The sequence below is a fragment of the Heloderma suspectum genome, chromosome 3, assembly GCF_057233095.1.
Source record: "Heloderma suspectum isolate Gila_16-S chromosome 3, 16-S_ref, whole genome shotgun sequence".
Taxonomy (NCBI): Eukaryota; Metazoa; Chordata; class Lepidosauria; order Squamata; family Helodermatidae; genus Heloderma; species Heloderma suspectum.
Genome location: NC_139460.1, coordinates 59,831,567 through 59,858,927, shown reverse-complemented (window position 1 = coordinate 59,858,927; position 27,361 = coordinate 59,831,567). Strand labels below are relative to the sequence as shown.

At 44.5% G+C, this 27,361-nt stretch overlaps 1 protein-coding gene across 1 annotated transcript in view; it reads left to right on the top strand.

The window, feature by feature from the left end:
• Positions 1 to 27,361, top strand: part of PROS1 (protein S) — a 61,621-nt gene that overhangs the window by 10,482 nt on the left and 23,778 nt on the right. The window contains exons 3-7 of the mRNA XM_084843390.1: positions 3,585 to 3,609; positions 6,034 to 6,120; positions 20,610 to 20,732; positions 22,947 to 23,078; positions 24,376 to 24,501. Of these exons, the coding sequence (XP_084699516.1) occupies positions 3,585 to 3,609; positions 6,034 to 6,120; positions 20,610 to 20,732; positions 22,947 to 23,078; positions 24,376 to 24,501 (493 nt within the window). The remainder of the gene's footprint in view (positions 1 to 3,584; positions 3,610 to 6,033; positions 6,121 to 20,609; positions 20,733 to 22,946; positions 23,079 to 24,375; positions 24,502 to 27,361) is intronic.

The following is a 27,361-nucleotide window of genomic DNA, read 5'->3' as shown; positions in this document are numbered from 1 at the left end:
GAAGCAGAAATAGACATTTTTCTGGAATTCTCTTGCTTTCTCCATGATGCAGCGAATGTTGGCGATTTGATCTCTAGTTCCTCTGCCTCTTCTAAACCCAGCTTGTACTTCCGGTAGTTCTCGGTTCGCATACTGCTGAAGCCTAGCTTGTAGGATTTTGAGCATCACCTTGCTGGCATGTGAAATGAGCGCAATGGTGCGGTAGTTTGAACACTCTTTGGCGTTGCCCTTCTTTGGAATTGGAATGTAAACTGGCCTTTTCCAGTCTTGTGGCCACTGTTGAGTGTTCCAGATTTGTTGGCATATTGAATGCAGCACTTTCACAGCATCATCTTTTAGGATTTTAAATAGCTCAGCTGGGAGACTGTCATCTCCGCTAGCTTTGTTGTTACTAATGCTTCCTAAGGCCCACTTGACTTCACTCTCGAGCATGTCTGGCTCAAGTTCAGTGACCGCACTGTCATGGCTATCAGGGACATTCAGATCTTTCCTGTATAGTTCTTCTGTGTATTCTTGCCACCTCTTCTTAATCTCATCTGCTTCTGTTAGGTCCCTGCCTTCTTTGTCCTTTATCATGCCCGTCTTTGCACAAAACGTTCCCTTGAGATCTCCAATTTTCTTGAAGAGATCTCTAGTCTTTCCCATTCTGTTGTTTTCCTCGATTTCTTTGCATTATTCATTTAAGAAGGCCTTCTTGTCTCTCCTTGCTATTCTCTGGAACTCTGCATTCAGTTGGGTATATCTTCCCCTTTCTCCCTTGCTTTTCGCTTCCCTTCTTTTGTGAGCTACTTGTAAAGCCTCCTCAGACAGCCACTTTGCTTTCTTGTATTTCTTTTTCTTTGGGATGGATTGAGTTGCTGCCTCCTGAACAATGTTACGGACCTCCGTCCATAGTTCCTCAGGCACTCTGTCTATCAGGTCTAATCCCTGAAATCTATTCCTCACCTCCACTGTATATTCATCAGGGATATGATTTAGGTCATACCTGAACGGTTTAGTGGTTTTCCCGACGTTCTTCAATTTAAGCCGAAATTTTGCAAGAAGCAGCTCATGATCTGAGCCACAGTCAGCTCCAGCTCTTGTTTTTACTGACTGTATGGAGCTTCTCCATCTTTGGCTGCAAAGGACATAATCAATCTGATTTCGATATTGACCGTCTGGTGACGTCCATGTGTAGAGTCGCCTCTTGTGCTGTTGGAAAAGAGTGTTTGCTATGATCAGCATGTTCTCTTGGCAAAACTCTATTAGCTTTTGTCCTGCTTCATTTTGTACACCAAGGCCATGCCTGCCTGTTATCCCGGTGATTTCTTGACTTCCTACTTTAGCATTCCAATCCCCTATGATGAAGAGGACATCTTTTTTTGGTGTTAGTTCTAGAAGGTGTTGTAGGTCTTCATAGAACCGATCAACCTCAGCTTCTTCGGCCTCAGTGGTTGGGGCATAGACTTGAATTACTGTGATGTTGAATGGTTTGCCTTGGATTCGTACTGAGATCATTCTGTCATTTTTAAGATTGTACCCCAGTACTGCTTTTCCCACCCTTTTGTTGACTATGAGTGCTACTCCATTTCTTCTAAGGGATTCTTGCCCACAATAGTAGATATGATGGTCACCTGAATTAAATTCGCCCATGCCTGTCCATTTTAGTTCGCTGATTCCCAAGATGTCGATGTTCAATCTTGCCATCTCATGTTTGACCACCTCCAGCTTACCTTGATTCATTGATCTGACATTCCAGGTTCCTAAACAATATTGTTCTTTACAGCATCGGATTTTCTTTTCACCGCCAGACACATCCACAGCTGAGTGTCCTTTCGGGTTTGGCCCAGCCGCTTCACTCTTTCTGGCACTACTTGGAAATACCCTCTGCTCTTCCCCAGTAGCATATTGGACACCTTCCGACCTGAGGGGCTCATCTTCCGGCGTCATATCTTTTCGCCTTGTGATACGTTCCATGGGGTTTTCTTGGCAAGAATACTGGAGTGGGTTGCCATTTCCTTCTCCAGTGGACCACATTTTGTCAGAACTCTCTGCCATGACCTGTGCGTCTTGGGTGGCCCTGCACGGCATAGCTTATGGCTTCACTGAGTTACGCAAGCCCCTTCGCCACAACAAGGCAGTGATCCATGAAGGGGTGCTATCAAATAGGCAAAGCTAAAAGAAACAGTTGCTTTCCATTAATAAATACAATATGACATCCCAGTCTTAAACCCATTATATGTGAATATATTCCACTGAAATCATACTATGGTGATGGTTGAATAAGTAATGGTTATATTGACCTGGTTTGCACATAATGCTAACCCATAGTTTATTGAACCCATGGTTTGTTGTCCTACCCAGGGTTTGTCTGGCAGATGATAGAATGAACTGCGGTTTATTTTCTCTATCCCTGGGTTGTTTGTTTCCCTTCTCTTTCATCTGCTCCCTCCCTGTATCCCAACTGCCTTTGCAGCACTGCAGTACTGGCAGATAAAGAGGCTGGGTTTATTTAAACCATGGGTTAGCGTTATGTGCGAACCAGGCCAATGCATAGCAGCCTAATGTGGTGCCAGCACTATTCTGGCAGTAACAGCAGCACTGGGGTACTGATACCTTCAGGATTTTGGAAGCCATCCTTGGTGGGGGGCCTCTTTAATATGGGAGATATGGGACATGCCCATTGAGGATTCTCCACGCTGGCGTTGACCCTCACTGCTCCATGGAAAGTGAGAATTTAGCATAGGGACTTAGGAAGCGGCCTTATACTGGTCAGACCATTGGTGCATCTAGCCCAGTATTGTCGACACTGATTGGCAGCAGCTTTGTAGGGTTTCAGGAAGGATTCTTTCCGGTCCCTGTCTAGAGAAGTTGAGGATTGAACCTGGGATCTTCTGCATACAAAGTAGGTGCTCTACCACTGAGCTACAGCCCCTCTGCACTCTGGGGATGGTTGACTCTGTCAGTCTGGCTGCTCACTACTGTCTGAAGGTGGCCCTGGCTGGCAGTTGTAGATTTTAGTGGTGGACAAGAATAAAGAAAATTTACATGTTTCTATGGAGAAGCAGCATGCAACTGAGCTTTGGGTAGCACTTATGTGGGATGGGATGGTCTAAATTAGCCCTTGGGCACCTGAGAGTGATCTGAGTGTGCATAGCATACATTTATGGCGTGTTTCACCAAAAGATATGAAGCCTCCAGATTCTAGCATGGCTGAGCAAAGATGCCCCATCTCTTTCTCAGAAATTGGGAACAAGATTAAATACTGAGCTCACTTATAGGCTTTTGGCAGCATAACTGGACAGGGTAATCTGCACTTAATTTGAAGGGTTTATAAAGGAACATTTTCAGTTCAGACTGTTTGGCACCCCTTTATTAATGAATACTCTGAGAGTTACATTAAATAAAACACAATTTAATTAAACTTCTAAGTTAATACTATCAAATTAGAAGTAAATACTAGATAAAATCATTTTCTTTATGAGCTATTACGGTTACAGTGCAAGTAATTTTTAATTATCCTGCTGAGCAATGCAAACAATTAAGATGTGTCTCTTGTTGGATTAACATTTTAATTTGATTTTTCTTTTCTTTTTTAAACACAGGAATATTTCTTCCCCAAATATTTAAGTAAGTTTCATTAAAAAAAATCAAGCTTTTTTTTTCACCATTTAGATAACAGCCTTTTTGCGCTTTAACCTCTGAAGGATTTTAGGAGAAAATTGGAAGGTGGCTGAAATCAAATGGTTTTTAATAAGACTCCTTAATGTGATTATGTTTGTGATGCAGGTAAGTACATGTCTGTGTGGGCAGTGCCTCCCTGTTTGGCTGCTTCACCATGACACAATGCTGGACATCCTTCACTGAAAGCAGAACACGTAGCATAGAATATTCTGTGTTGATGGTATCCTTTCTTCAGTATAACCAGCATTATCCTATGTGATATCCTGCTGGCCTGGTGTCTCACTAACCGCAATTCTATGGACAAACAACACCATCTGGAAGTATCGTTGGGAACAATTCTGCCATTGAAAGGTGGCTCTCTAGAGACCTTATATTGCACATCAAGCAGCATGGGGGCTTCTTCCCTGCAGCGCTCTCTCCATAGCTGCAGTTACATGCATGAATACCACAACCACATAGGCTGGTCTGATCATGTGGGTTTTCCCCCCTTCCTGATTGTTGCTTTCCATCCCTGTGAAGTGGCAATCAGGTGGGACAGATGCATAAAAGGAGTCCCTCGGGTTGAAGTATTCACATCCACATCATGGCCAATGGAATAGCACTATAAAGAAGGTACACCTCTGCATTGTATGAATAGACTCATATGGAAAGGTCAGCAGGGAAGACCTTGCTCTGTGCCCCATCCCCAACAGAAGGGAGATGACTGGGTACACAGGGGAAGGTCTGCTCAGTGACTGGAACACCTTGCCCTGGAAATCTCTCCCTGCCTTCTGTAGAAAGGTAAGAACACTACTCTTTCAACAGGCCTTCCCTTTAGCTACTGGTCTTAGTTTTAGTTTTTATTAGCTGATATTGTAGCCATTGGATTTCCTTGCTGTTGTGTTTGTTGTTTTGTTGTGTTGTTTTGTTGTGTTGTGTTGGTGTTGTGGTGTTGGTGTTGTGGTGTTGGTGTTGTGGTGTTGGTGTTGTGGTGTTGGTGTTGTGGTGTTGGTGTTGGTGTGGTGTTGTGTTGGTGTGGTGTTGGTGTTGGTGTGGTGTTGTGTTTGTGTGGTGTTGTGTTTGTGTGGTGTTGTGTTTGTGTGGTGTTGTGTTTGTGTGGTGTTGTGTTGTGTTTGTGTTGTGTTTGTGTTTGTGTTTTTGTTGTTATGATGGTTATCTTATCTTATGATAGTTATCTTATGATGGTTTTGTTATGGCTGTTAGCCACCTGGGATGTGCAGTGTGCCTAAAATGCAAGGGCTAATCTAAAGGCATTGTGCAACACATGCAGTGACAGCCCCGTCTTTTGTAGCCTGATTCTGGGAATGATTAGGAGTAGGTCCAACTAGGTTCCATAGGACTTACTCCCAGGTGCATGTGCATAGGATGGTTGCAGGGCTAGTCTAACTCACGTGAGTGAAATTGCTGATGACTCTGAGATTTCTCCCTCTTTCCTTTCCTGTAGAGTGTAAAACACTCTGTATCATTGAGCAACCTTATTTCTTGTCTACACTCATGCTAGCATTTATTTATTTATTCATTCATTCATTCATTCATTCATTTCATTTCTATACCGCCCAATAGCCGAAGCTCTCTGTATGTATGTACATAGGACCGATTCTTTGGCTCTTTGTTGGTGGCCACACTAACTTTGCAGTCTTAATATTTATGTTTGTATGTATTATTAATATTTATATACCGCTTAACATAATAAATCCCTAAGTGGAATACATATAACAATACACATTTTTATTCAACTTGAGCTAATTGTATCAGGAATGTTTGGTATATTGTGTTTCGCAGAGGTGGGACTTATCAATGGTGAATAGAAATAGACAGATATGAAGTACCAAAACAAAATCATCTGCATTCATCACTAAACTTGGATTATGTTAGGTCTGCCAAAATATATAAACCACCTGCAGCTATTATAGATTTATAGAGCTTGAGGGAACTTAGTTTGAAGATCTGGACAGCCCTCAGGCTTCTTCATTTCTATGATTTATTTTAACATAATTTTTGTCCTACCCCTTTAGAATCTGACAGGGCTGATCTGCACAAACAGCAAACTCACATGGTATAGTCCTTCTTGGCTCTATAAAGCTCTGCAGGTGGAGGATCACATTTTTCATTTCTCCCCTCTGTACATGGAAAGCTAGCATGAAAGGGAGAAGGCTGCCTAAAACCCTCATCTTTGACATATTAATTTGTTACATGGTTGAGCCTTTTAAAATGCATCTCTCCTCATCTCCAGTCTGAAGCAATACGGTACAGGAAGGACTGTAACATGTAATTTAACTGAATACCTAGCTCTGGTCTTAGTACTTTTAAATATGACGTTGTTGTAGTGATTATTTTATGTCAATAAGCAGCTTTTTTATGCTTTCACAGACTGCCTGGTTTTACATCGAACAGGGTTTTCAAGGGAGGGAATGCAGAATTCAAATTCTCCAGCTGACCTGCGGTCCTGCGTAAAAGGTAAGCATTTGTAATCCTATGCTATACTTCTGGAACTAAGACAGAAATACAGTTTGTCTAACAGTAATACAGATTGCAGTTAATACATGGGCAGAACAATCCTATAGTTAGCCACTATAGGATATAGTGGATCCTCCCTCCTGGGGCCATAGATTCTACAACCTTGGGAGAAGAATCTGAAGTTCGGCCACTCCCCCTCCCCCGCCCACTCACAGCTGCAATGGAAAGCACCATGGCAGATGCTCTTCCAAGGTTGCAGCAGCAACCTTGGACAACCTCAAAGAGGTCAAGAAAGGGGCATTCCAATGGGTGGGAAGAGGAGCAGCATGGATCCAGAGGTAAGTGGAATTTTTTTTTTAAGAGGGATGAGGAACACAAGGCAAAATTGTAAGGAGAGTAAGGACTCTGTCTCTCTTAGTTTCCATAGTGCAGCTGCTCACCCTGCAAGAAGAGAACTAGATTTTTACTTTGAATCGTAGCATTGGTCTGTGTAGCCACTGTTCAAGGAGTTGTTCCTGGGTTGGTACAATGGACTGAATTCAGAATGTAGGCTAACATAATTTCTGTTCCTGAACAAATGGTGTGGTTGAAACTGAATGTTAAAGGGTTTATCTTCAAGTAGACCTATTATTATTATTAGTAGTAGTAGGAGGAGGAGTAGTATTTACATTTCTATACTGCCCAAGAGCCGGAGCTCTCTGGGTGGTTTACAAAGATTAAAAACATTAAAAATACAATATACAGAGATTAAAAACCATTTACATAAAAAACACATGAACAGGCAATATACACAAAAGAAACATCTGTCTAAAACAACCTCAAGCAAACAATCTCAAAAACAACCATAGCCATAAGACATTCCAGAATCAATTAAAACTTATCATATGCTGCCAAATGCCAGGGAGAAGAGAAAGGTCTTAACCTGGTGCCGAAAAGATAACAATGTTGGTGCCAGGTGGGCCTTGTCGGGGAGATCATTCCATAATTTGGGAGCCACCACCAAAAAGGCACTCTCCCTTGTTGCCATCTTCCTTTAAAAAAAACAAAACACTTTTTATTTTGTCTTTATAAATGAAATAAATACCAACAACCTGATCAATAACTACAGTTTCCCAACAATGCAATATTCTTATGATGTCACAACAGTAACAAAAAGAAAAAGAAAGGAAAAGTAAAGAAAAGAACAGAACAGAAAAGAATAAAGGAAAAGAAAGAAGCAATCTTCCTCTTTCCTCTCCCCTCTTCCCTCTCCTCTTTCAAAGGGTTAAATTTAAACTCCAATACCCACAGGCTACAGATGCCATTCTGCTTTAAAAACTATACCTATATCACTAGCAATATTACAATTTAATAATCAACCTTACATTTCAATATCATATCATCAGTCTTATATCAAGAAAACAGGCCTACAATTCATTCCCAGTAACCATATATTGCCCTTAAGTTAAAATATAATAGTAATAATAAAGCTTAACAATTCAACCAACCAAAAATCTTACTAAGTAATCTTATAGTAATGATGATGATAACAATAATAATAGTAATAGTGATTAAAAAAAAGAAAAGATGAAATTATAATTTTATATAATAATAAAGCTTGAAAGCAACCTCACAACAATCAGTGATATATTTTATACTAGATATATAAATGAGTGTGTTCAATACACCCTCAAACAATTTATTTAAATACAGTATATCATATCTATTTTGGAAAAAGAGAATTTAAAGAAAAATAAAGAAGAGAAGAAAAATGAAAGTAAACGAATATGTGTATAATCAGATATCTTCTGGCCTAGCCTGAATCATGTAGACTAAACATAAACAGTTAACAAAGCTCATTTAAAAATTCCAGTTCATGGGGCTGGAACAGAAATCTCACGCATTTTTACGTTCAGCCATGCCTCCGCCATTTCATGGTTTAGGAACTTCTTCGTCTGACCTTCAGGAACAATACAAAATGTAGCAGGATATTTTAAATAATATTGTATGTTCATTTGTTTTGCCATATTTTTCGCCTTGATGAATTGCCTTCTTTTGTTTGCCACCTCTTTGATGTAATCTGGAAACAACATAACTTTATCTTGTTTCCAAAAAAGACTTCTACCTTCTCTTGCCAAATGCAGGATATAATTCTTTGTGGAGACTCTTGCAAATTGAACTATAATCGTATGGTCAGTCCTTTTAGCATTTGACACATGAAATGCTTGCTCAATATCAAGTAAATGATCAGATGGCACAGGAAGTATCTCATGCAAAAGCTTGTCCACAAAGGTAGGCAAATTTACATCAGTGAGCAGATTTTTAATCCCAATAATATGTACATTGGATCTGCACATGAAGGCCTCCAGTTGAGAAATTCTGGCAGAGATATTTTTGAAAAGCGCTTGTGTCGTAATTTCATTCGTTGTGAGCCTATCTTGTAGCTCATTAACTTTTGTCTCCATTTTTTGCCAAGAAGTGTTAATTAAGTTCACAGCTTCTTGCAGGGCGATGATGGAATTTTGGATTAAATCCAACCTCTTGGCTTGCTCCGCAAATTGCAAAGATTAAGTTTTTATCAAAGTAAATAACTCCCCTATGTCTTCTGTTCTCGGAGCTTTTGACAAAGGTGGTATGGGAGAAGTGGGTGGCGATGCAACCCCCTTTCTTCTCCTCGGTGTAGCCATGTTTCTCTTCAGACAAATCTTGCAAGTTCTCAAATATTCTCAAATATTGTTGATATTCTAAAACGATCCCTCAGGTGTTGTTGATATTTCTTAATCCATATATTACAATGCAACACGTCAGCCCTGTTTTCTCCTATTAAATAGGAGTTTCAGCACAGCTTTTTGCGGTGGTTAAGTTCTGGGAAGATAATCCTGGAATCCAGCCCCCCCCCCCCCCACTGCCTCGTGAGGAGTACTTTTCTCCAAGATGTTATCCAGATGCTGCCTTGCCCCTCCTTTTAATTCTAGGGGGGAGATGGAAAGGTTTTTCAACCTTTTAAAAAGCTATCTGAGATAGAGTCCCACAGAGACTCTGCGGGATGCTGCGGGGGTGACATTGGTTCCAACCGGAAGTCCCTTGTTGCCATCTTCCGAGCTTCCCTCGGTGCAGGCAGCCAGAGGAGGACCTTAGATGTTGGGCGTAGTATACGGGTAGGTTCATGGTGGGAGAGGTGCTTCGTCAGGTATTGTGGCCCCAAGCTGTGTAAGGTTTTATAGGTTAAAACCAGCAACTTGAATCAGGCTTGGAAGCATACAGGCAGCCAATGCAAGTGGGCCAGAGTCGGTCTTATATGTTCAGACTTTTTGGTCCCTGTTAACAATCTGGCCGCCGCATTTTGCACGAGCTACAGTTTCCGAACTGTCTTCAAAGGCAGCCCCATGTAGAGGGCATTGCAGTAATCTAATTTGGAGATTACCAGAGCATAGACAACTGAAGCCAGGTTATCCCTGTCCAGATAGGGGCATAGCTAGGCCACCAACTGAAGTTGGTAGAAGGCACTCCATGCCACTGAGGCCACCTGAGCCTCAAGTGACAAAGTTGTCTCAAGGAGAACCCGATTGCATCCACTAGGAGTTGTTCTCCATCTGTACTCAAGCCGTCTCCTATTTTGTTTCATCGCTCTCAGCTCTAGGGTATATCATGGAGCAGACAGAACTCTACGCAGGAGACAGCGCTCAGGTGTAGGGGTGTACCCATTCCCCACCATCCGTTCCAGTGGGGAATCCACCCGGGGGTGGGGGGAGGCGATCCGTCCCCCCCCCCCAAATCCTCCGGAGTGGGTTTGCTCTGTGAGGATTCTGCGGAGCCACCCAGCTTGAGTGCCACTTACCTGCTGGACCTGTCCCGTTCTCTTCCACACCGATCGCCTTAAAAAAAAAAAAAAAGCGATCAGCAGGATGTGCCCATAGACTTATACACAAACTAGAGCCATGAATCTTGCGTATAAGACTTTGTGTTTTTTAAAAAATGGTGATTGGCACGGAGGCGAACGGGATGGGTCCAGGAGCAAGCAGCCAGAGCCGTTCCGCGCAGAACCCTCCTGGAACAGAGGTAAGTGGGGCCGATCTGCTGTGGATTCCGGAGGCCAGATTCTAAAGAATCTGGCCTCATTTGAATCCGTGTTAGATTTCTCTGACATACCTACTCAGGATCAATCATGTCAACTGCCCGGGTCATTTTTGCATTCCACAGATCAACCAGGGTTTCAGCAGGAGAACCTGCCATATTAGCCGGAAACCTCCCCAGAGTCCTCTGGAAACCATCCAGATCCATTAGCCTCTGGTGGCGGACCATATTAATAGGTCCCCCACCCTTGCGGAGGGGAAAAGCTGCTGTAAGTCTAAACCTCAGCAGGTAATGATCTGACCATGACAAGGGGACTTATGCAAAGTCCTCCACCTTTAGACCACCATCTCCATATCCAGTTGCGAAAACCAAGTCTAGAGTATGCCCCGCTACGTGTGTTGGGCCGATGACATTTTGGGACAGTCCCATGGTTGTCATGGAGGCCATGAAGTCCTGAGCCACCCCAGATAAGCTGCCCTCAGCGCCAATGTTGACATCCCCCAGAACCAACAGTCTGGGGGATCACAGCAGCGCACCAGAGACCACTTCCATCAGCTCTGATACGGAGTCTGTTGAGTAGTGGAGCGGGCAGTACACCAAGAGAGTCCCCAATATGTCCCACTGGCCCAACGCAAGGTGCAAACACTCCAGACCAGTAGTCACATTGACAGGGAGCCTGCAGAGGGAGATGGAGTTCCTATAGACCACAGCAACCCCCCCCCCCGGCCCTCAGGTCTTCCCTGATGCTGAACCAAGTACCCCGGTGGGCAGAGCTGGGAGAGACTAACTCCTCCCTGCTCACCCACCCAGGTCTCGGTTATACATGCCAGATCGGCCACCTCATCCACTATTAAGTCATGGTGAGAGAGGTCTTACTTTGAACCAATCTGGCATTTAAAAGCAGCATCCAGAGATCTGAAGCCAGGCTGATAAAGCAGCCACCAAGCCTGCGGTTGTGGGGAGGGCCGGAACACAGCACAGCCATTAACTGTCTGGGCCGTGTTCCCCTGACCTGGCTAGCCCTCTTCCCAACGCCATGTCTCCTTTGACCCGTAACCACACTAATTGGGGGCCCCTCAAGTGCCCTGACTTGGCCATATATCGTCTCACCCAGGCACATAACAGGATCCTAGCAAAACAGACACAAAACAACAGAAAAACAACAACAACCAACACCCACACATAGAAGCCGCAAGAACCAGTCAACCCAGTGTTAGGGAGGTGGCCCTTGCCCTTGCATCTGCCCTGGAAGCATCTCCCCCCAAAGGGGCGACCCCGCCTTCAGTGTTGCCACCACCAGGGCACTGCCACCCCACGTCACAGCTGGGCAGATAAGAGTCTTCCCAGGGAGCTCAGGCCCAGCCAGCTCGAATCAGCCATAATTAGCCTGGGGGAGTTTCTTCTTTCCCTCTTCAGCTCCAGCCAGGGGGTGGCTTCTCACTGGCAGCAGTAAGTAAGTGCTTACTCCAGCCAGGGGGTGGCTTCTCACCAGGCAGGGCCAGTAAGTGGTACGTTGGCCCACCTGCTTCTGTTGGATGTCCCGGCTGCCTTCCCCTGCCTGGTCCAGGCTTCGAATAGCAGGCAGTACTTGTGTATAATATAAATCGCAGTACAAATAGCAGGCAGTACTATTTGTATAGGCAGTATAATAACAGTAAGTCTTCAGCTAAATCTGGGTGGAGACAGTCAAGGCAAGTTTTCAGATGCTGCCCCAAAAGTAACTCTGTAGGACCAACTCCTGTTGTTGCACAAGGAGTAACATTGAGCAATGAGAAACCTGGCAAAGTGTGTTGACCAGTCTCCTCCTGCAATTCAGGGCATCTTTTGTTGTCTGCACCATCCATTCAGCTTGGCCATTTGCTCGGGGATGATGAGGTACAATGGTGATAGCCCGAATAAGGTTCTTGTCTGCAAATGTTTTAAATTCAGCAGATGTAAAAGCAGTCCCATTGTCTGAGACTATAGTATCAGGTAACCCTTCGGTTGCAAATAAGGGTGCAGTGCTGTGATTGTTGCAGCGGCTGTTTGTGATGGTACTAAGACTACTTCAAGCCACTTCGAGTAAGAATCTACCACAACCAAGAAGGTTTTTTCCTTGAAATGGTCCTGCAAAATCAATATGGATTCTTGACCAAGGCTACTTCGTCCCTTCCCATGGAAAGATAGGTGCTCTTGGTGGATTGTGCCTAGTGGTTTGACAAGTACTGCATTCATTTACAGTTTTTTCAATATCTGAATCAATACCTGGCCACCAGACATAGCTTCTGGCCAATGCTTTCATAAAAACAATCCCTGGATGAGCTGCATGCAGTGTGGTCAAGATGGTTTGATGACCCTTATCTGGAATAACAACACCGTTTCCCCATAGCAGACATCCCTTATGTGCAGACATCTCATGCTGACAGCATTTGAATGGCTTAAATTCCTCTGGCAGTTCCTCATCTGGCCATCCCCTCCAACACCCAGTTTAAAACACGAGCCAGTACAGGATCTTGAGCAGTCAGCCTAGCCATTTGATCAGCTTGAAGAGGTGGGTCCAGAAGAGCTTTTAGCATCAAGACATCCAGTGGAGGAGGTAAAACAAAATCTGGAATTTGAAGTGGTACACAACTCAATTCATCGGCATAGAGATAGTTGTGGAACTTTTTGACTCCTGCAATGACAGCTAGGGCTTCTCTGTCAATTTGTGCAAAGTTTCTTTCAGTAGATGACATAATCCTTGAATAATAAGCAAGTGATGCCTTTGTACAATCTGGGAATTTGTGGCTTAGCACAGCACCAACCCCATAAGAAGAAGCATCAGTAGTAAGGATTAGTGTGTGGGGGGGTTCATCATAATGTAGAAGCACAGAATTTGAACTCAACAAGTGTTTGACATTCTGCAAAGCATTCTCATGCTGGCTGGTCTATTTCCATAGAACTCCTTTTCCCAGCAAGTGATGCAGTGGCTCAGCAACGGCAGCCTTTTGTGGAAAAAAAACATGGTAGAAACTGAAATCCCTCAAAGGCTTGAAGCTCCTGCTTTGTTTCTGGAGCAGGTGCATCATTAATTGCACATATTTTGTCTTCAGTGAGGTGAATGCCAAAAGCATCAATACGATAGCCCCAAAGTGTTACACTGGAGGTTCCAATTTCACATTTCTCCTTTTTTACATGAATGCCAGATGTGTCAAAACGATGTAGGACTTCTGAAGTCATTCAGCAAGTTCTTCCTCTGTTGATCCCATGAGCAGGACATCATCAAAATGAAGTGCAACACCTGGATTTCTAGAAAGTAGGATTTCCATGAATTGCTGGAACAGTCCAGAGGCCACAGAAATTCCGAACTGCAGACGCTTTACTTGGAATGCCCCTCGATGAGTTATTATTGTTTGGACATCTGCTGTAGAATCATCAACGACCAACTGTTGATATGCTTGGGCCAGATCAAGTTTTACAAAGACCTTCCTTCCAACAAGAACAGCGAGGAGTTGATTGACAGCAGGCACTGGATATGGCTGCTGCTTAAGTGCCTTATTCACAGTGCACTTGTAATCCTCACACCTTCCCATTAGGTTTTAATACTGGCACAATGGGTGTAGCCCACTGGATCTGTGTAACTGGTTCTAGCACACCTTGCTTGATGAGATGCTCAAGCTCTTCTTCAATTTTTTCCCGCAGTGCAAAACGCACATTCCTGGCTTTCATGCAGATTGATGCAATGGATGGATCCAGATGGAATAACACTGGCTTCCCTTTGTAATCTCCCAGTTCTTCAGAAAATACCCTTGGAAATTTATTAACAATTGCATAGGGATGTCAGAGAATTCCGCCAGGGACTCCAGTGAGTCCCCCGGAATCCGTGGTGGCACAGCCTCCCCCCCCGCCACCCCGCGGAATCCCCCTGGGATGGAGCGTACCTGGCGGTGGATGCAGTGGCTCCAGTGGCGGCAGCTGCTCCGGCTGGTCTCCCGGCTGCTGCCGAGCTGCTGCGGCCATTGTAGCGGCCGCCATTTGCATGGCTGCCTTTCTTCGTGATAGGCTATGTAAATACGTAGCCTATCGCAGCAAAGAGCAGGGGTGCAGATGGTGGCCGCTACGCCATTTGTGCCCCTGCTCTTTGTTGTGATAGGCTACATAAATACTTACGTAGCCCATCACAGCTTGGCAGCCATGCAAATGGCGGCCGGCGTAGCAGCCGCCATATGCGGCCGCAGCAGCCCAGCAGCAGCCAGAATTCCGGCTGCGGCTGTCCCCGGCCGATGGCTCCGCGGAGTCGCCGCGGAGCAGAGCCAGCCAGGAAGGATTCCAGGGGGAGGGACGGAGCGCCTCCCCCCCACCGCAGATACCCCGGGATGGAGCCAGGTAAGTGTTTCATACATCCCTACAATTGCAAGCTGTAGTAAGGGCATGAATTCCTTGAATGCTGATTCCTACTGATGAGAACCAGTTTCTCCCCAAGAGGTTTTTTCACTGTCCCTCCACAATTATGAGGAGAAGCTTCCCTTGGAAGGAGCCAAACTGTACATCTGTAGTGCAGCATCCAGCAACATCAACCTTCTTTGCATTGTAATCATGCAGAATGCATGATGGACTTGACAACCTTGGAGCAAGGGCCCAAGAAAATATGCACTTAAAGATGTCCCTGTGAACTATGGATACCCCGACCCTAAATCCACTTCCATTTTGCACCTCTGGCCATTGTTTAATACTGTTGCATACAACACAGAATCATGGGATTCCTTGTCACAGACCTTCTGAACGTGATATAGCTGTTGAGCTTCACCCAGTGGACAATCAACCTCATGGGACGCTAGGTGGAGTGACTCTTTGTTGTAGTTCCTTGGCCTTGTGTGGACAGATTTTGAATGGCAAACTCGCTCAAGGTGGCCCTTCTTCTTGCAAAACCTGCATTCAGCATCTTTGAACCTGCACAGAGAGTGCTGATGTGGCCCTCCTCAGCTTGAGCAGGAATAGGTAAGCCACGGCCTATCTGCAGATTTTATGGAGGGTGCAGTTCCTGTGTTCTGTTGACCTTGCTGCCCAGAATACTCAGCCTGCTTGCTCTGGATTGCATTTATATCCTCTGCTCCTCTCTTGAGGAGCAAGAGGATATAAAGAGACATATAGTGATGCAGTCTGACTGGCTAATGCCTTTTCTTGAGCCATTGCAAATGTCAAGTTTGGCTCCGACAGGAGGCGTCCTTGTAGCGCTTCATCATAAACCCCACAGACAAGGCAATCCCTGAACATATCCCCTAGAAAATCCCCAAAGTTGCAGTGTTTAGAAAGATGACCCAGTTCTGCATAAGAATCCCAGGAAGCAGGTTGACTCACATCAAACTCTTCAATATGTCCAAAAGCAGCCATTTTAATTTTGATTTTTGATTATGTTTATTTTTATTTTTTGAACAGGAAATTTTTTTTGCAAACACATCTGAAGTATATGAAAGAAGTAGGAAACAATCTATGCAAAGCATCCTCTTTCATTAGCTGGAAGTGCTCCTTCTCGTTGCTCTTCTAACAAAATTGTCTAGGTGTTTAGAAAGAATTCCCAAGTGAAACATACATTTTTATCCTTAAGCATCTGTCCCTGTTTTTTGTCCTTGAGAACAGATGAGGGCAAAATGGAATCCTTGATCATTATCCTGCCACAGCCAGAGATGGAACACAATTCCCAGACTGCTGTGCTAGCGTCCCTGCAGTCACAAATTAAAGTGTGTTCTTATTCATCTCTCCTCTCTTTTTCTTACTCTCATTAGAGGCTCTTGTGGGGTGGCAGGGATGAGTGAGCATATTATCTTGCTGAGTAGTCTCTAGTGAGAAATGCTGCTATTCTTGACTTTAATTTTATTCCCTATATATGCTTGTGTCATAAAGTGGTTGTCACAGATTACCCACTGGAGAAGCACTGACAATACTATAAGCAACAACAACAAAGGTGTTGTAACTGCGACTTCATATCCTGACAACCCCATCCTCAAAATTCTGCAGTGGCTCAGGGTACTCTGAGTTGAACTGGGCCTGCAGCCACAGCACAACACCTGGAGGACCAGAGCCTCCTTCCCTGCAGAAAGTGCTTTTATGTCTCAGCATTGCCCCTAGTTAACATATTCTCAGGAGAGTTTTCTAAGTGCTAGGCTGATGTTCCTTCAAGTAGATCACCTGATCTCCTGGATCAGTGGATCTTGAGGAAAGTGATACAGTGCTTTATCAACTCTCAAGCAGCTCCATTCCTCATGCATAACCAGTTACTCCCTGGAAAATACTAGGCCTGATTCATTCCTTGAACTGTATGTCTAGGTGTGAAAACCTTGATTTAAAGGTCACTGCAGCCCTGTTCAGGCATTTGCCTGAATGCGTGAGAGCTTAAACTATGTCCTCGGATGAGGCCAGGCATGCTTCCCCTGCGCCCTGTATTTGTGGGCTGGCTGCACCTGCACCCCCGGTCTCTGGGTTGCCCGCCCCACCCCAACTGCTCAGAGAGTTCTATTTGTGGTAAAGTGAACACAAGTAGAACTCCCTTTAAAACCTTGCCAGTACATCATGACAAGGTCTGAGCTGTGTGCATGGCATCCACCAGGTGCATGCGTTTAGCCCTTCTGCATTCAAGCGAACACCTGAACAGAGCTTGTACGTATAGAAGATGACCACATTACCAAGCAGCAACAGCTTCCTTTTCTGCTGTATGAAACTTTCGTACTCCTTCCCTCTCTATTATCCTGGCATGCTGGTCCACAGTGGTCACAGGAAGATGTTTTGCAGTGAGAGAGGACAGTACAAGGAAAAGAAACCTTAGAGATGGCCCAACATATTTCCATACCTGAGACAGAAAATCCAGATGGCTCCCTTGAGTCTAAAAAAAAAGACTAATTGACAATTTGCTGCCTTAAAATAATACCCTAACATTTTCCACCTGAGGTGGGTGCCCAGCAGGCCCAACAGATAAGTTTTCAATGACTAGCTCAATCCATTCCTTTTCCTGTAATGGCCAGCTTGCGTCTTTCCATCTATATTTACATTTGCCGAATCAAACTAATTTCCTTTAGTTTATACTCTTCCGTTCTAATTCTCCAGGCCTGATCTGTACAGTCTTTGGGATGTTAGATTTTGTATGTTTTCTAGTCAGTGGTAGGTACTGCATGACAGATGCATTTCTTAATATGCTTTACTGTATAAAAATGGTAGAAGTAGTGATTTTTATTGTGTTGAAAATTTTCATGGGAATCAGGCCTAACCCCACTGCCAATACTATCTGTGTACTAGTGTACACAGAGCCTTTCCACTTGAGGCTTTTATTGTGCGCTCATGACTCCTTACTCACAGTAGCTTGTGAGTGCTTTACATGACGTCATCATCCTCCAGCGCCCCTCCCATGCTTGGCAACCATTTTAGGAGTGTGTGTTTCTAACGAGGAAAGTCTGGCATATTTCTGAATGGTGGCATTCAGGCATACCATGTCTCAGTTTGTCCTCGGCCCAACACATGAGGCAGGGCACACCCTTGATTTGGTTTTTGCTCGAAGTTGTGAGATGGGTGGTCTGAAAAAAATGGTTGTGTTTTTTTCCCCAAGTAACCCCATTGTCATGGTCAGACCATTTTCTAGTGAGATTTGAACTCATGGTGCTGCTTCCCTCCTGCAGGGCTGCGGGACCCATTCAGATGGTCCACCCCAGGAGACTGATTGAATCCAATGGATTTCTGAATGCCCTTGGGGATTTTCCAGTAGAGAGAGCTGGTGATCCAGCCAAGGCCCAAGTCTCACTATGCGGAGGGCCTTGGTGAGATGTGGAGGGCCATCGACATGATTGCACCTGAGTGCCCTTGGCAGTGCTGTAGAGCCCTCTCTGCTCCTTGGTATATTGGGGAGCTACGTTCAATGAAACAGGCTGGACATCAGCTAGAGCGCAAATGGTGTAAGACTTGAAGCAAAGATGACCAAGCACACTCTAGAGCACATAATCGTGCCTATTGTGTGGCAGTGTGGGCAGCAAAGAAGGCTTATTTTTCTGCCTTCATTGTGTCCTCAAGTAGCCATCCAGTGGAGCTCTTCTGGGTGGCCAGGGGGCTGTTAACACTCTTCCCAGCAAATGGGGCCCTGGCCCCCACAAGGACCTGTTGTGACCTTTTAGCATCGCATTTTGAGGACAAAATTGCTTGTCTCCACAGCGAACTTGACACTGTTGTTAGCGCAATTCCAGTTGAGGTGTCTGATGCTGCCATCTGCCCAATTTTGTGGGATCAGCTTCAGTTGCTGCAGCCTGATGATGTGGACAAGGTGCTTGCAGCAATGCAACCGACCACATGCCCTCTCAATCCCTGCTCCCCCCCCCAGCTAATAAAAGCTAGCTGATGGGGTATGACTGGGTGCGTCCAGGGAGTGGTAAATGATTCCCTATCAGAAGGGGTGGCCCCCTACTGTCCTTAATGAGGCAGTAATGCCACCACTCCTGAAGAAAAGTACTCTTGACCCAATGGTACTATACAACTACTGCCCAGTCGCAAATAACGCTTTCCTAGAGAAACTACTTGAGAGCATTGTGGTGGAGCAACTGCAGGCACTCTTGGAGGATACTGATCATCTAGACCCGTTCCAGTCTGGGTTTCAATCTGGTTATGGGACTGAATCAGCCCTTGGTTGCCCTGATGGATGACCTTTATTGAGAGAGGGACAGGGTTAGTGCAATCCTGTTAATTCTGCTCGACCTCTCATCAGCTTTTGATACCATCGACCGTGGTATCCTCCTGGATCGACTCCATTGGATGGGCATTGGAGGCACTGTGTTACAGTGGTTCCGGTCCTACCTGCAGGGCTGATTTCAGAGAGTGACATTGGGTGATTATACCTCGGCCCCTTGGCAATTGAGTCAAGGGGTTCTGCATAGTACCATCTTGTCCCCAATGTTGTTTCACATCTATATGAAGCCGCTGGGAGCAGTCATTAGGGTATTTGGAGCCCAGTGACTCCCTGTGACATCTGAATCAGGAGAGGCTATGCAAGGCCTCGATCAGTGCCTAGACTCAGTAATGAGCTAGATGAAGGCCAATAAACTGAAGCTGAATCCTGGCAAGATGGAAGCCCTGTAGCTCATTGCCTGTTTTGGGTGGGGTTGCACTCCCCTTGAAAGATCAGGTTTGTAGCCTGGGGGCATTCCTAGACCCATCCCTCTCACTGGAGGCCCAAGTGGCTGCAGCGGCTCGAAGCGCCTTTTACCAGCTTCAGCTGGTTCACCAGCTACAACCCCTTCTGGACAGGGATGGCTTGGCCACAGTGGTGCAGGCTCTAGTAACCTCCAGACTGGGCTACAGCAGTGCGCTCTATGTGGGCTGCCCTTAAGGCTGCTCCAGAAGCAGGAGCTAGTGCAGAACACAGTAGCTCAGCTGTTGTTGGGAGCTGCCCCTTTTCAGCATGCAACTCCTTTGCTGAGGGAACTGCACTGGCTGCCTATTCGCTACTGGGCCAGGTTTAAGGTTTTTGTAGCCCTAAGCAGCTTGGGACCAGGGTACCTAAGAGAGTGCTTTCTCTCTTACCAACCTGCCCAGTCACTGAGGTCATCAGAGGGCATTCTCCTGGTGGTTCCACATGGACCTGTGGCCCGATTGGAGTCTACCTGGAGAAGAGCCTTCAGTCTGGTGGCCTCCTTCCTATGAAATTTCCTGCCTTTGGAGGTCAGGCAGGCACCAACATTATATTGTTTCTGGCACCTCCTGAAAACATCTTTATTTCAGGAAGCCTTCCTTGATCGACTGGCCATGGTTTTATTAGAATTCTGCTCTTTAAAAAAAAATTAACAAGATATTTTATTCTTTTATACTATTTTGTATTTTATTGTTCACTGCTCTGGAATCTATCCATCTGTGGAGCGGTATACAAAAGTTGTAAATAAATATATGAAGCCTCGTGCATTTGCACAATTTTACTGTACCACAGCACCACCTAGTGGTTGTATAATGGAACATATAGAAAGGCAGAGAAAGAAAAACCCTGGAAAAAAACACATGTAAAGGAGTCGATCTTAATCCCACAAAGAATCTGGAAGCCAAAGCCTCAGGAGCGGTTAAAAGCCTCATGTAGAAAAGCCCAAAATGAAGTCAGATATAATTCTAAAATGCATTGTCCTTCAGGTGTTTGCATTAACATTTGATCAGATTTTTCTCACGTACATCGCTTACAAGGAAGAATGGTGCATTAGACCCAGTTTATCAGAAACCAGAAGCTTATCATTGTTTGAGCCAATGGAATGAGGTGGAAATAAAACTTATGTTATATTTGCATCCAGTAGCCTCACCAAATGACCCGGGAAGGATTAAAATTGGATTGGTGGGGGTACATTGTCTTTGTTGGCAATTGTTTTCATATAGTATGTTTTTCCTTTCTTAGGGAGAAAATGAACAAGTAAGATTAGGAGAAGGCTGATCATAAGTCACTTTTTCTGCTTTTTTGTCTTCCTCTGCAGTAATACCAAACCAGTGTATTCCTCTACCATGCAATGAAGATGGTTATAAAGAATGCAGAGATGGGCAAGCCAAGTTCACATGTATCTGTAAACCTGGGTGGCAAGGAGAGACATGTGAAGAAGGTACAGTCTGTTCTGTAACAACTCATTACTGTTCTGCAGTCATTTTCATTTTATCCTATGACAGAGAACATAGCATTGGATCTGATGGTGCCATTCTGTCAGCAGAAGGGAAACCGCTGATGGGACAGATTTCCTCAGCCCCTTGTGCACCCCCATTTCTGCTCCCAGAGGGTTGGGAGACTCTCTACAGCAGATTTGGGAGGCGGGAGGGTCCAGGGGGCGGGGGGAGAAGGCATAATGCAAGTGGATGGCCACTTGCACAACATTGGAGCCAGCCCAGAGCTGGCTCATTTTTAAACATACAGTCAGGGCCAGAAATATTGGAGCAAGGATAACTGTTTTGGCAGTTGGTCTCTGTATACCACCACATTGAAGTTGAAAGGAAACACACCCAGATGGGAGCGAAGTCAGGACTTTCAGCTGTAATTCAAGGGGTTTGACCAAAGTGGGGCACTAACCATTCAGGAAGGACAGCCAGTGGCATACACACACCCCCATCGTTGGTGGCTCATAAGTAATGGAACAAATGGCTGACAAGCAGCTGCATGGCCAGGTGTGGCCTGTTTCCTGGGTACCCCATGACCAATCAAGCAGATAAAAGGCCTGGAGGTGGTTCTGAGTGTTACATTTGCATTTGGTAGCTGTTCACTGGAACTCCCAACATGAGGTCCAAAGAGGTGCCCATGCGAGTGAAGGAGGCCATCATTAGGCCGAGAAAACAAAACAAACCCATCAGAGATAGCAGAAACAGTGGGAGTGGCCAACACAACAGTTTGGAACATCCTGAAAAAGAAGGAATTAACTGGCAAGCTCAGCAACAGCAAAAGGCCTGGAAGACTATGGAAGATAACTCAAGTGGATGACCGCAGAATTCTGCTCATGGTGAAGAGGAACCCTTTCACAACATCTAGCCAGGTTAAGAATGCTCTTGAGGAGGTAGGCATGTCATTGTCAACATCTACACTCAAGAGACGGCTTTATGAATGTAAATAAAGAGGTTTCACAACAAGGTGCAAACCACTGGTAACTCTCAAGAACAGACAGACCACATTAGCCTTTGCCAGCAAACACCTAAAAAAGCCTGCCCAGTTCTGGAATAAGATTCTTTGGACTGATGAAACCAAGATTAACTTGTACCAGAATGATGGGAAGAGAAAAGTATGGAGAAGGAAAGGAACAGCTCATGATCCAAAGCATACCACATCATCTGTCAAACATGGTGGAGGCAGTGTTATGGCATGGACGTGTATGGCTGCCAATGGAACCGGGTCACTGGTGTTTATTGATTACCTGACTGCTGATAAAAGCAGCAGGATGAATTCTGAAATGTATAGGGCTATACTTTCTGCTCAGATTCAGCTGAGTGCTGCCAAACTGATAGGACGCCACTTCATATTGCAGATGGATGATGACCCAAAACATACAGCAAAAGCTACCCAAGAATTTCTCAAGGCAAAGAAGTGGGATGTTCTTCAATGGCCAAGTCAGTCACCTGATCTCAACCTAATAGGGCATGCTTTTCACTTACTGAAGACAAGACTGAAGGCGGAAAGACCCACAAACAAGCAGCAGCTGAAGACAACTGCAGTAAAGGCCTGGCAAAGCATCTCGAGGGAGGAAACTCAGCATTTGGTCATGTCCATGGGTTACAGACTTCAGGCAGTCATTGACTGCAGAGGATTTTCATCCAGGTAGTAAAGGTGATCCTTAAGTTTGAAATGATGTTGGTTTGTTCCATTACTGATGAGCCACCAACGATGGGGGTGGGGGGGTGGGGTATGCCACTGGCTGTACTTCCCGAATGGTTAGTGCCCCACTTGTGTCAAACTCCTTGAATTACAGCTGAAAGTCCGAACTTCGCTCCCATCTGGGTGTGTTTCCTTTCAACTTCAATGTGGTGGTATACAGAGGCCAACTGCCAAAACAGTTATCCTTGTTCCAATATTTCTGGCCCTGACTGTATGTTTCCATATCAAATGAACACAGTAGTTGTTCAGCAAAGGACCAGTCCATGGTTAAGGTTGTATTTTCTTTCTCTCTCTCTCTCTCTCTCTCTCTCTCTCTCTCTCTCTCTCTCTCTCTCACACACACACACACACACACACACACACACATATATATATATATATACATATACACACACACATATATACACACACATATACACACACACACACATATACACACACGCGCACACATTTTTTTTCCCCCTAGATATAAATGAATGTGAAGATCCAACAAACAGAAATGGAGGATGTAGTCAAACATGTGTTAATTTTCCTGGAAGCTACCGCTGTACCTGTGAAGATGGTTATTACATACAGCCAAATAAATTGTACTGCGAAGGTAAGGAAAACACCCAAACTAGAAATGCCAACACCACATAAAACAAAATACAACTTAGGGCGCAATCCTCTAGCGATTATTGCAAGCCCCCGAATGTGGAAGCTTCTGCTCAGCCTATGCAGGGCAGGAGGAACGGCGGAGACAACCTTTACCTCCCTGTCCTTGTGCCCTGCATTTTCTTTAGATGTGGGGTTTTGCCCATCTAGTGAAAGCGTTTTGGAGCGGGAGGGAAGGAGGCTGAGGGGCCCCAGGATAGTTCTTATCTTGGCCTCTCCAGTCTCTTCCCGTCCCCACCCGCCAGAATGCCCTCTTTCCCCCCTTCTCTGAAGGTGTGCTCCTGATCTCAGAGAAGCAGCTGCCATGGTTCTTTCCATGCCGGCTGCGAGGGGGGTTGGATTGATTCCCACTCCAACATTGGAGCGCTGTCTCTGACCTCAGATCTGGGAATCCAAAGTATCCTTTGCCCCCTCAGATGCTGTCTATGGGCCATAGGATCGTTCCCTTATACCATGCAATAGCATTAAAAGGCCAAATTATGGTGATTGGTCACAATGCCAAGATCCATACAGACAAGTTCCAGCATCCCTACCCCATACCTTAAATGAAATTGTTCATATCAGAGCCTCAGGCCAAGGAGTAGCTGCTAACGTGAGGGGAAAAGCTAGTGTTTTAGCACATGCACTCCCTGTCCCAGTCAATCTACTAGCCTTGTTAACGAATGTAAGTCTGTACTTGAACAGACAGGATTGATTCAAAAGCGAAGGGCGGGGGAGGGAGGATGCTACATGAATGCCTGCTGAGCCCCATGTGCTTGCAAAGCACCATCTGTCTGGCTTGCCATTGAATCATCCACCCCATGCAGGGATCTGGATGGTGATGACAGTGCTTAATTAAAAGAAAATGGGGAATACGAACTTCCAGTACCAAAAAATAACCGCTTAGACTGATCACATGGAGGGAACCTTACCACCTGGGTAACTGCATGGGAGATAAATACGTTGCAAAAGCATGGAAGTGAGAGAATTATCCTTTTAACTATATGTTCATTTGACTATCAACTTTTAAAAATTAGGAAAATATCCACATACCATTTACTTTCCTGTGGATTTATGGCTTAACCTTCATGGGTCTACATTTTGCATATTTCATTGGGGACCAGCTGGTGCTTCCAGAACTTTCCTGTTATCTCCTGAGATCACATGTATCCCAGGGGCAAATGTCAGGAGTCAGCTACAACAGAAATGAAAAATAACGCAATCCTTTTTATGAGAAATTGATACACATTCCATATGTGCAGACTGGAATGAATGCATGTTAGACCCGAACATTTGTGGGACAGCGCAATGCAGGAATACCCCTGGAAAGTACGAGTGTGAATGTGCAGCAGGCCATACCTACAATTCAACTGCAAAGAAATGTGAAGGTAGAAATTTTGTTTAAATTTTGTTTAAAAAATGTAGATTCCTAAATGATAGTTAACTTACCTTTCTAGGAGTACTCACCATTATTTACCGTAGCTTTTACATTGTTTTATTTAGGGATTTATATACAATTCAGATTACTTTTCATACAGATTGCAGATATAACAATGTGACTTTGCCATCCAAATATGCCATCTCTAGTTTCTGCAGTCTTTTTGTGTGGGAATGCTATTTGACCACAATCACTCCACCTTGTGATGGAGCTTCAAATGAAGCTGAAAGGAAGGAGATATATATATCCATCAGCTCCTGAGTCAATAATTTTAGGAATAAGTACCTGGAATATAATATCTGTGTGTGCACCAACGATATGTGACGCGGTAAGCCCAGTGATTGCACCCTCCTGTTTTAGCTATCTACATCTTTATGTGGCCATTTAAATCTGGCACAGAGTACATTTTTAATCCATTATTTTGGGATTAGTGATTGTCTAGTTTTACTCTTAATTTATTTGTACTCCACCCTTCCTTCAAGAGGCTCAAGCTGAATTTTAGCTTCATGACAACTCTGTGATACAGGTTAGGCAAAGAGAAACTTGCTGCTATATTTCAGCACGAGGCAAACTGTATTATTCTTCCAGGATTTTAAAGAGTCTTTTAAAGGACTTTTAGAACTGATGTTCCTTTTAAGTGCTACTTTTGATGTTTTGATTGGTTTTTTGTATTGATATCTTTTACCAGTTGTAAAGTGTGTCAAAAACTCATCTTGAAAGGCTGTATATAAACTCCTTAATAAATAACAGCACAATCCTATACCAACTTATCTGAGAGTAAGCCCCATTGAACTCAGTGGGATTTACTTCTGAGTAGACATGCACGGATTTGCACTGTTAATAGAGTGACCCATCTGGGGCTGAAATCATAGACAGTGTACCAGAGCCATAGGATTGATCGGAAACTCCCCTCCAAGTTCTAAGACATAGCTCTGACCTTGGAGAGATTTTTCTGATTTTGACATTCCCCTACTGGCTTTGCCCAGCCAGTATGGAGGTTTCTGCAGTGGCTCCATCTACAAGGTTGGAACCCCAGCCTCATGGGGTGGGAGGAGCAGGTGTGTTGGGGGCATGCCGGTGGGTGGGAAGGGAGATCCACTAGATCCAGTGCCCTCTCAGCCCCTAAAGGGCTGGATGCGCCTGATCTCATCTGATCTCGGAAGCTAAGCGGGGTTAGCTGTGGTTAGTACTTAGATGGGAGACTGCCTGGGAATCAGGCTTCCTGCACTGAGCAGGGGGTTGGACTCGATGGCCTTGTAGGCCCCTTCCAACTCTATGAATCTATGATTCTATGATCACCACAGTTCCATCCCCAGGAAACATTTAGATTAGCTCAAGAGCTGGTCTAAATGTTTCCCTCCCATTGCCGTAAGACAGGGAAAAAAAATACAGGAAGCCCCACCTCAATTCACCCTTTAGATGTCCACTGTTTAAATATGTTCAGTGTGGGAAGACTGTTGAACACTGTGTACCCACTGGGACCAACCTGTTCTGTAAAGCGTTGAACCACCCTTAGGCAATGCACCCATTATCTATCTAACCAAAGCATCATTGTTAGATGCTGGGTAGACTTGTGAAGTTTTTTTATTTAGTTTTTTCTGTGAACACGCACTGGAATAGGGCACACATATCTCCCAAAGCAAAATTTGCTGTAACTAGTAAGTGGTTATATTTTACTTTTACACATTGTAGAATTCTTTGAAAATTTCCATTTTCTGAGTCATACTACAACAAGCCTAGGGTGTTATAAAATCAATGTTATCTCTCTCTCTCAATACATAATAAGTTTTATCAAAGAATTGTGGCAATTTAGGAACAGGCTTTGCAACACTTCCTGAGCCTGTACTCATCCCAGTAGAATCTTCTCAGTCAGTTAGTGTCTGTTTACTCGCAGAGAAGGCAAGTTACTAATGCTATCTTTCACACAGCCTTGCCCTTGCACTTCTAATTTATTCATTGTCCTTGCCCAACAAAGCAGAGAACGTAGTCGGCTTCATTCAGTGAGGACAAAATGTGTTTTGCCCTGGTCAGTCCACATTTACTTTCTGAATGATTGCTTCTCAAGCTCCCCTGGGCGTTGGAACTTGGCACACACATATCTCCCAATGAAATTGTATTGAACTGATTTTTACTTTATAAAGACAGAGTGGATGCACGTAGTACAGTGCTGAGCATGCAATAGGGAGTACTCTAGGATACTACTTTCCTTTTAACTTTAACTAACTTTTAAAAGCTATAACTAGCAGGATATACTGTTTCAGACCAAGACACATTGGTTTGAGCTTTCTTACACAATTCACTCTGATTTGTTTACTTATTTTGGCTACATAGCTCAGTTCTGTGAAATTTTTGCTCATGCAGTTAGTCTTTTCCACAGCTTCACTTGCTTCACAAACCCCATAGACATTTTCTTGTGGCTTACAGATTGACATCAGTGGAGTGTTTTAGGCTAGGAAAAACTCTTATGAGTGACTGTGATTCAGAAACGCGATCACAAGCTAGATCTGTATCCAGCAGTAAGAGAGTTTGCATATGCTAACATATCTACATATAGATGCAAATTTAGAAATAATAATTATAATTTCAATAGTACAGTACACAGTATGGAAACTGTAACTAAGTGCCTATGTGCTTTGTTGGGTCTGCTGTCCAGGTGCTGTTGATGGGCATCTTCCTTCTGATGATTCTTTATCTTTAAACCAGACTTGGACTGGACAATCCTTCAAATAGAGGATGCCTTCAAAATAGGGGGCAGACCTCTGGCAACCCCTCAAATAGAGGACTGTCCTTTGTAAAAGAGGTCACTGGCT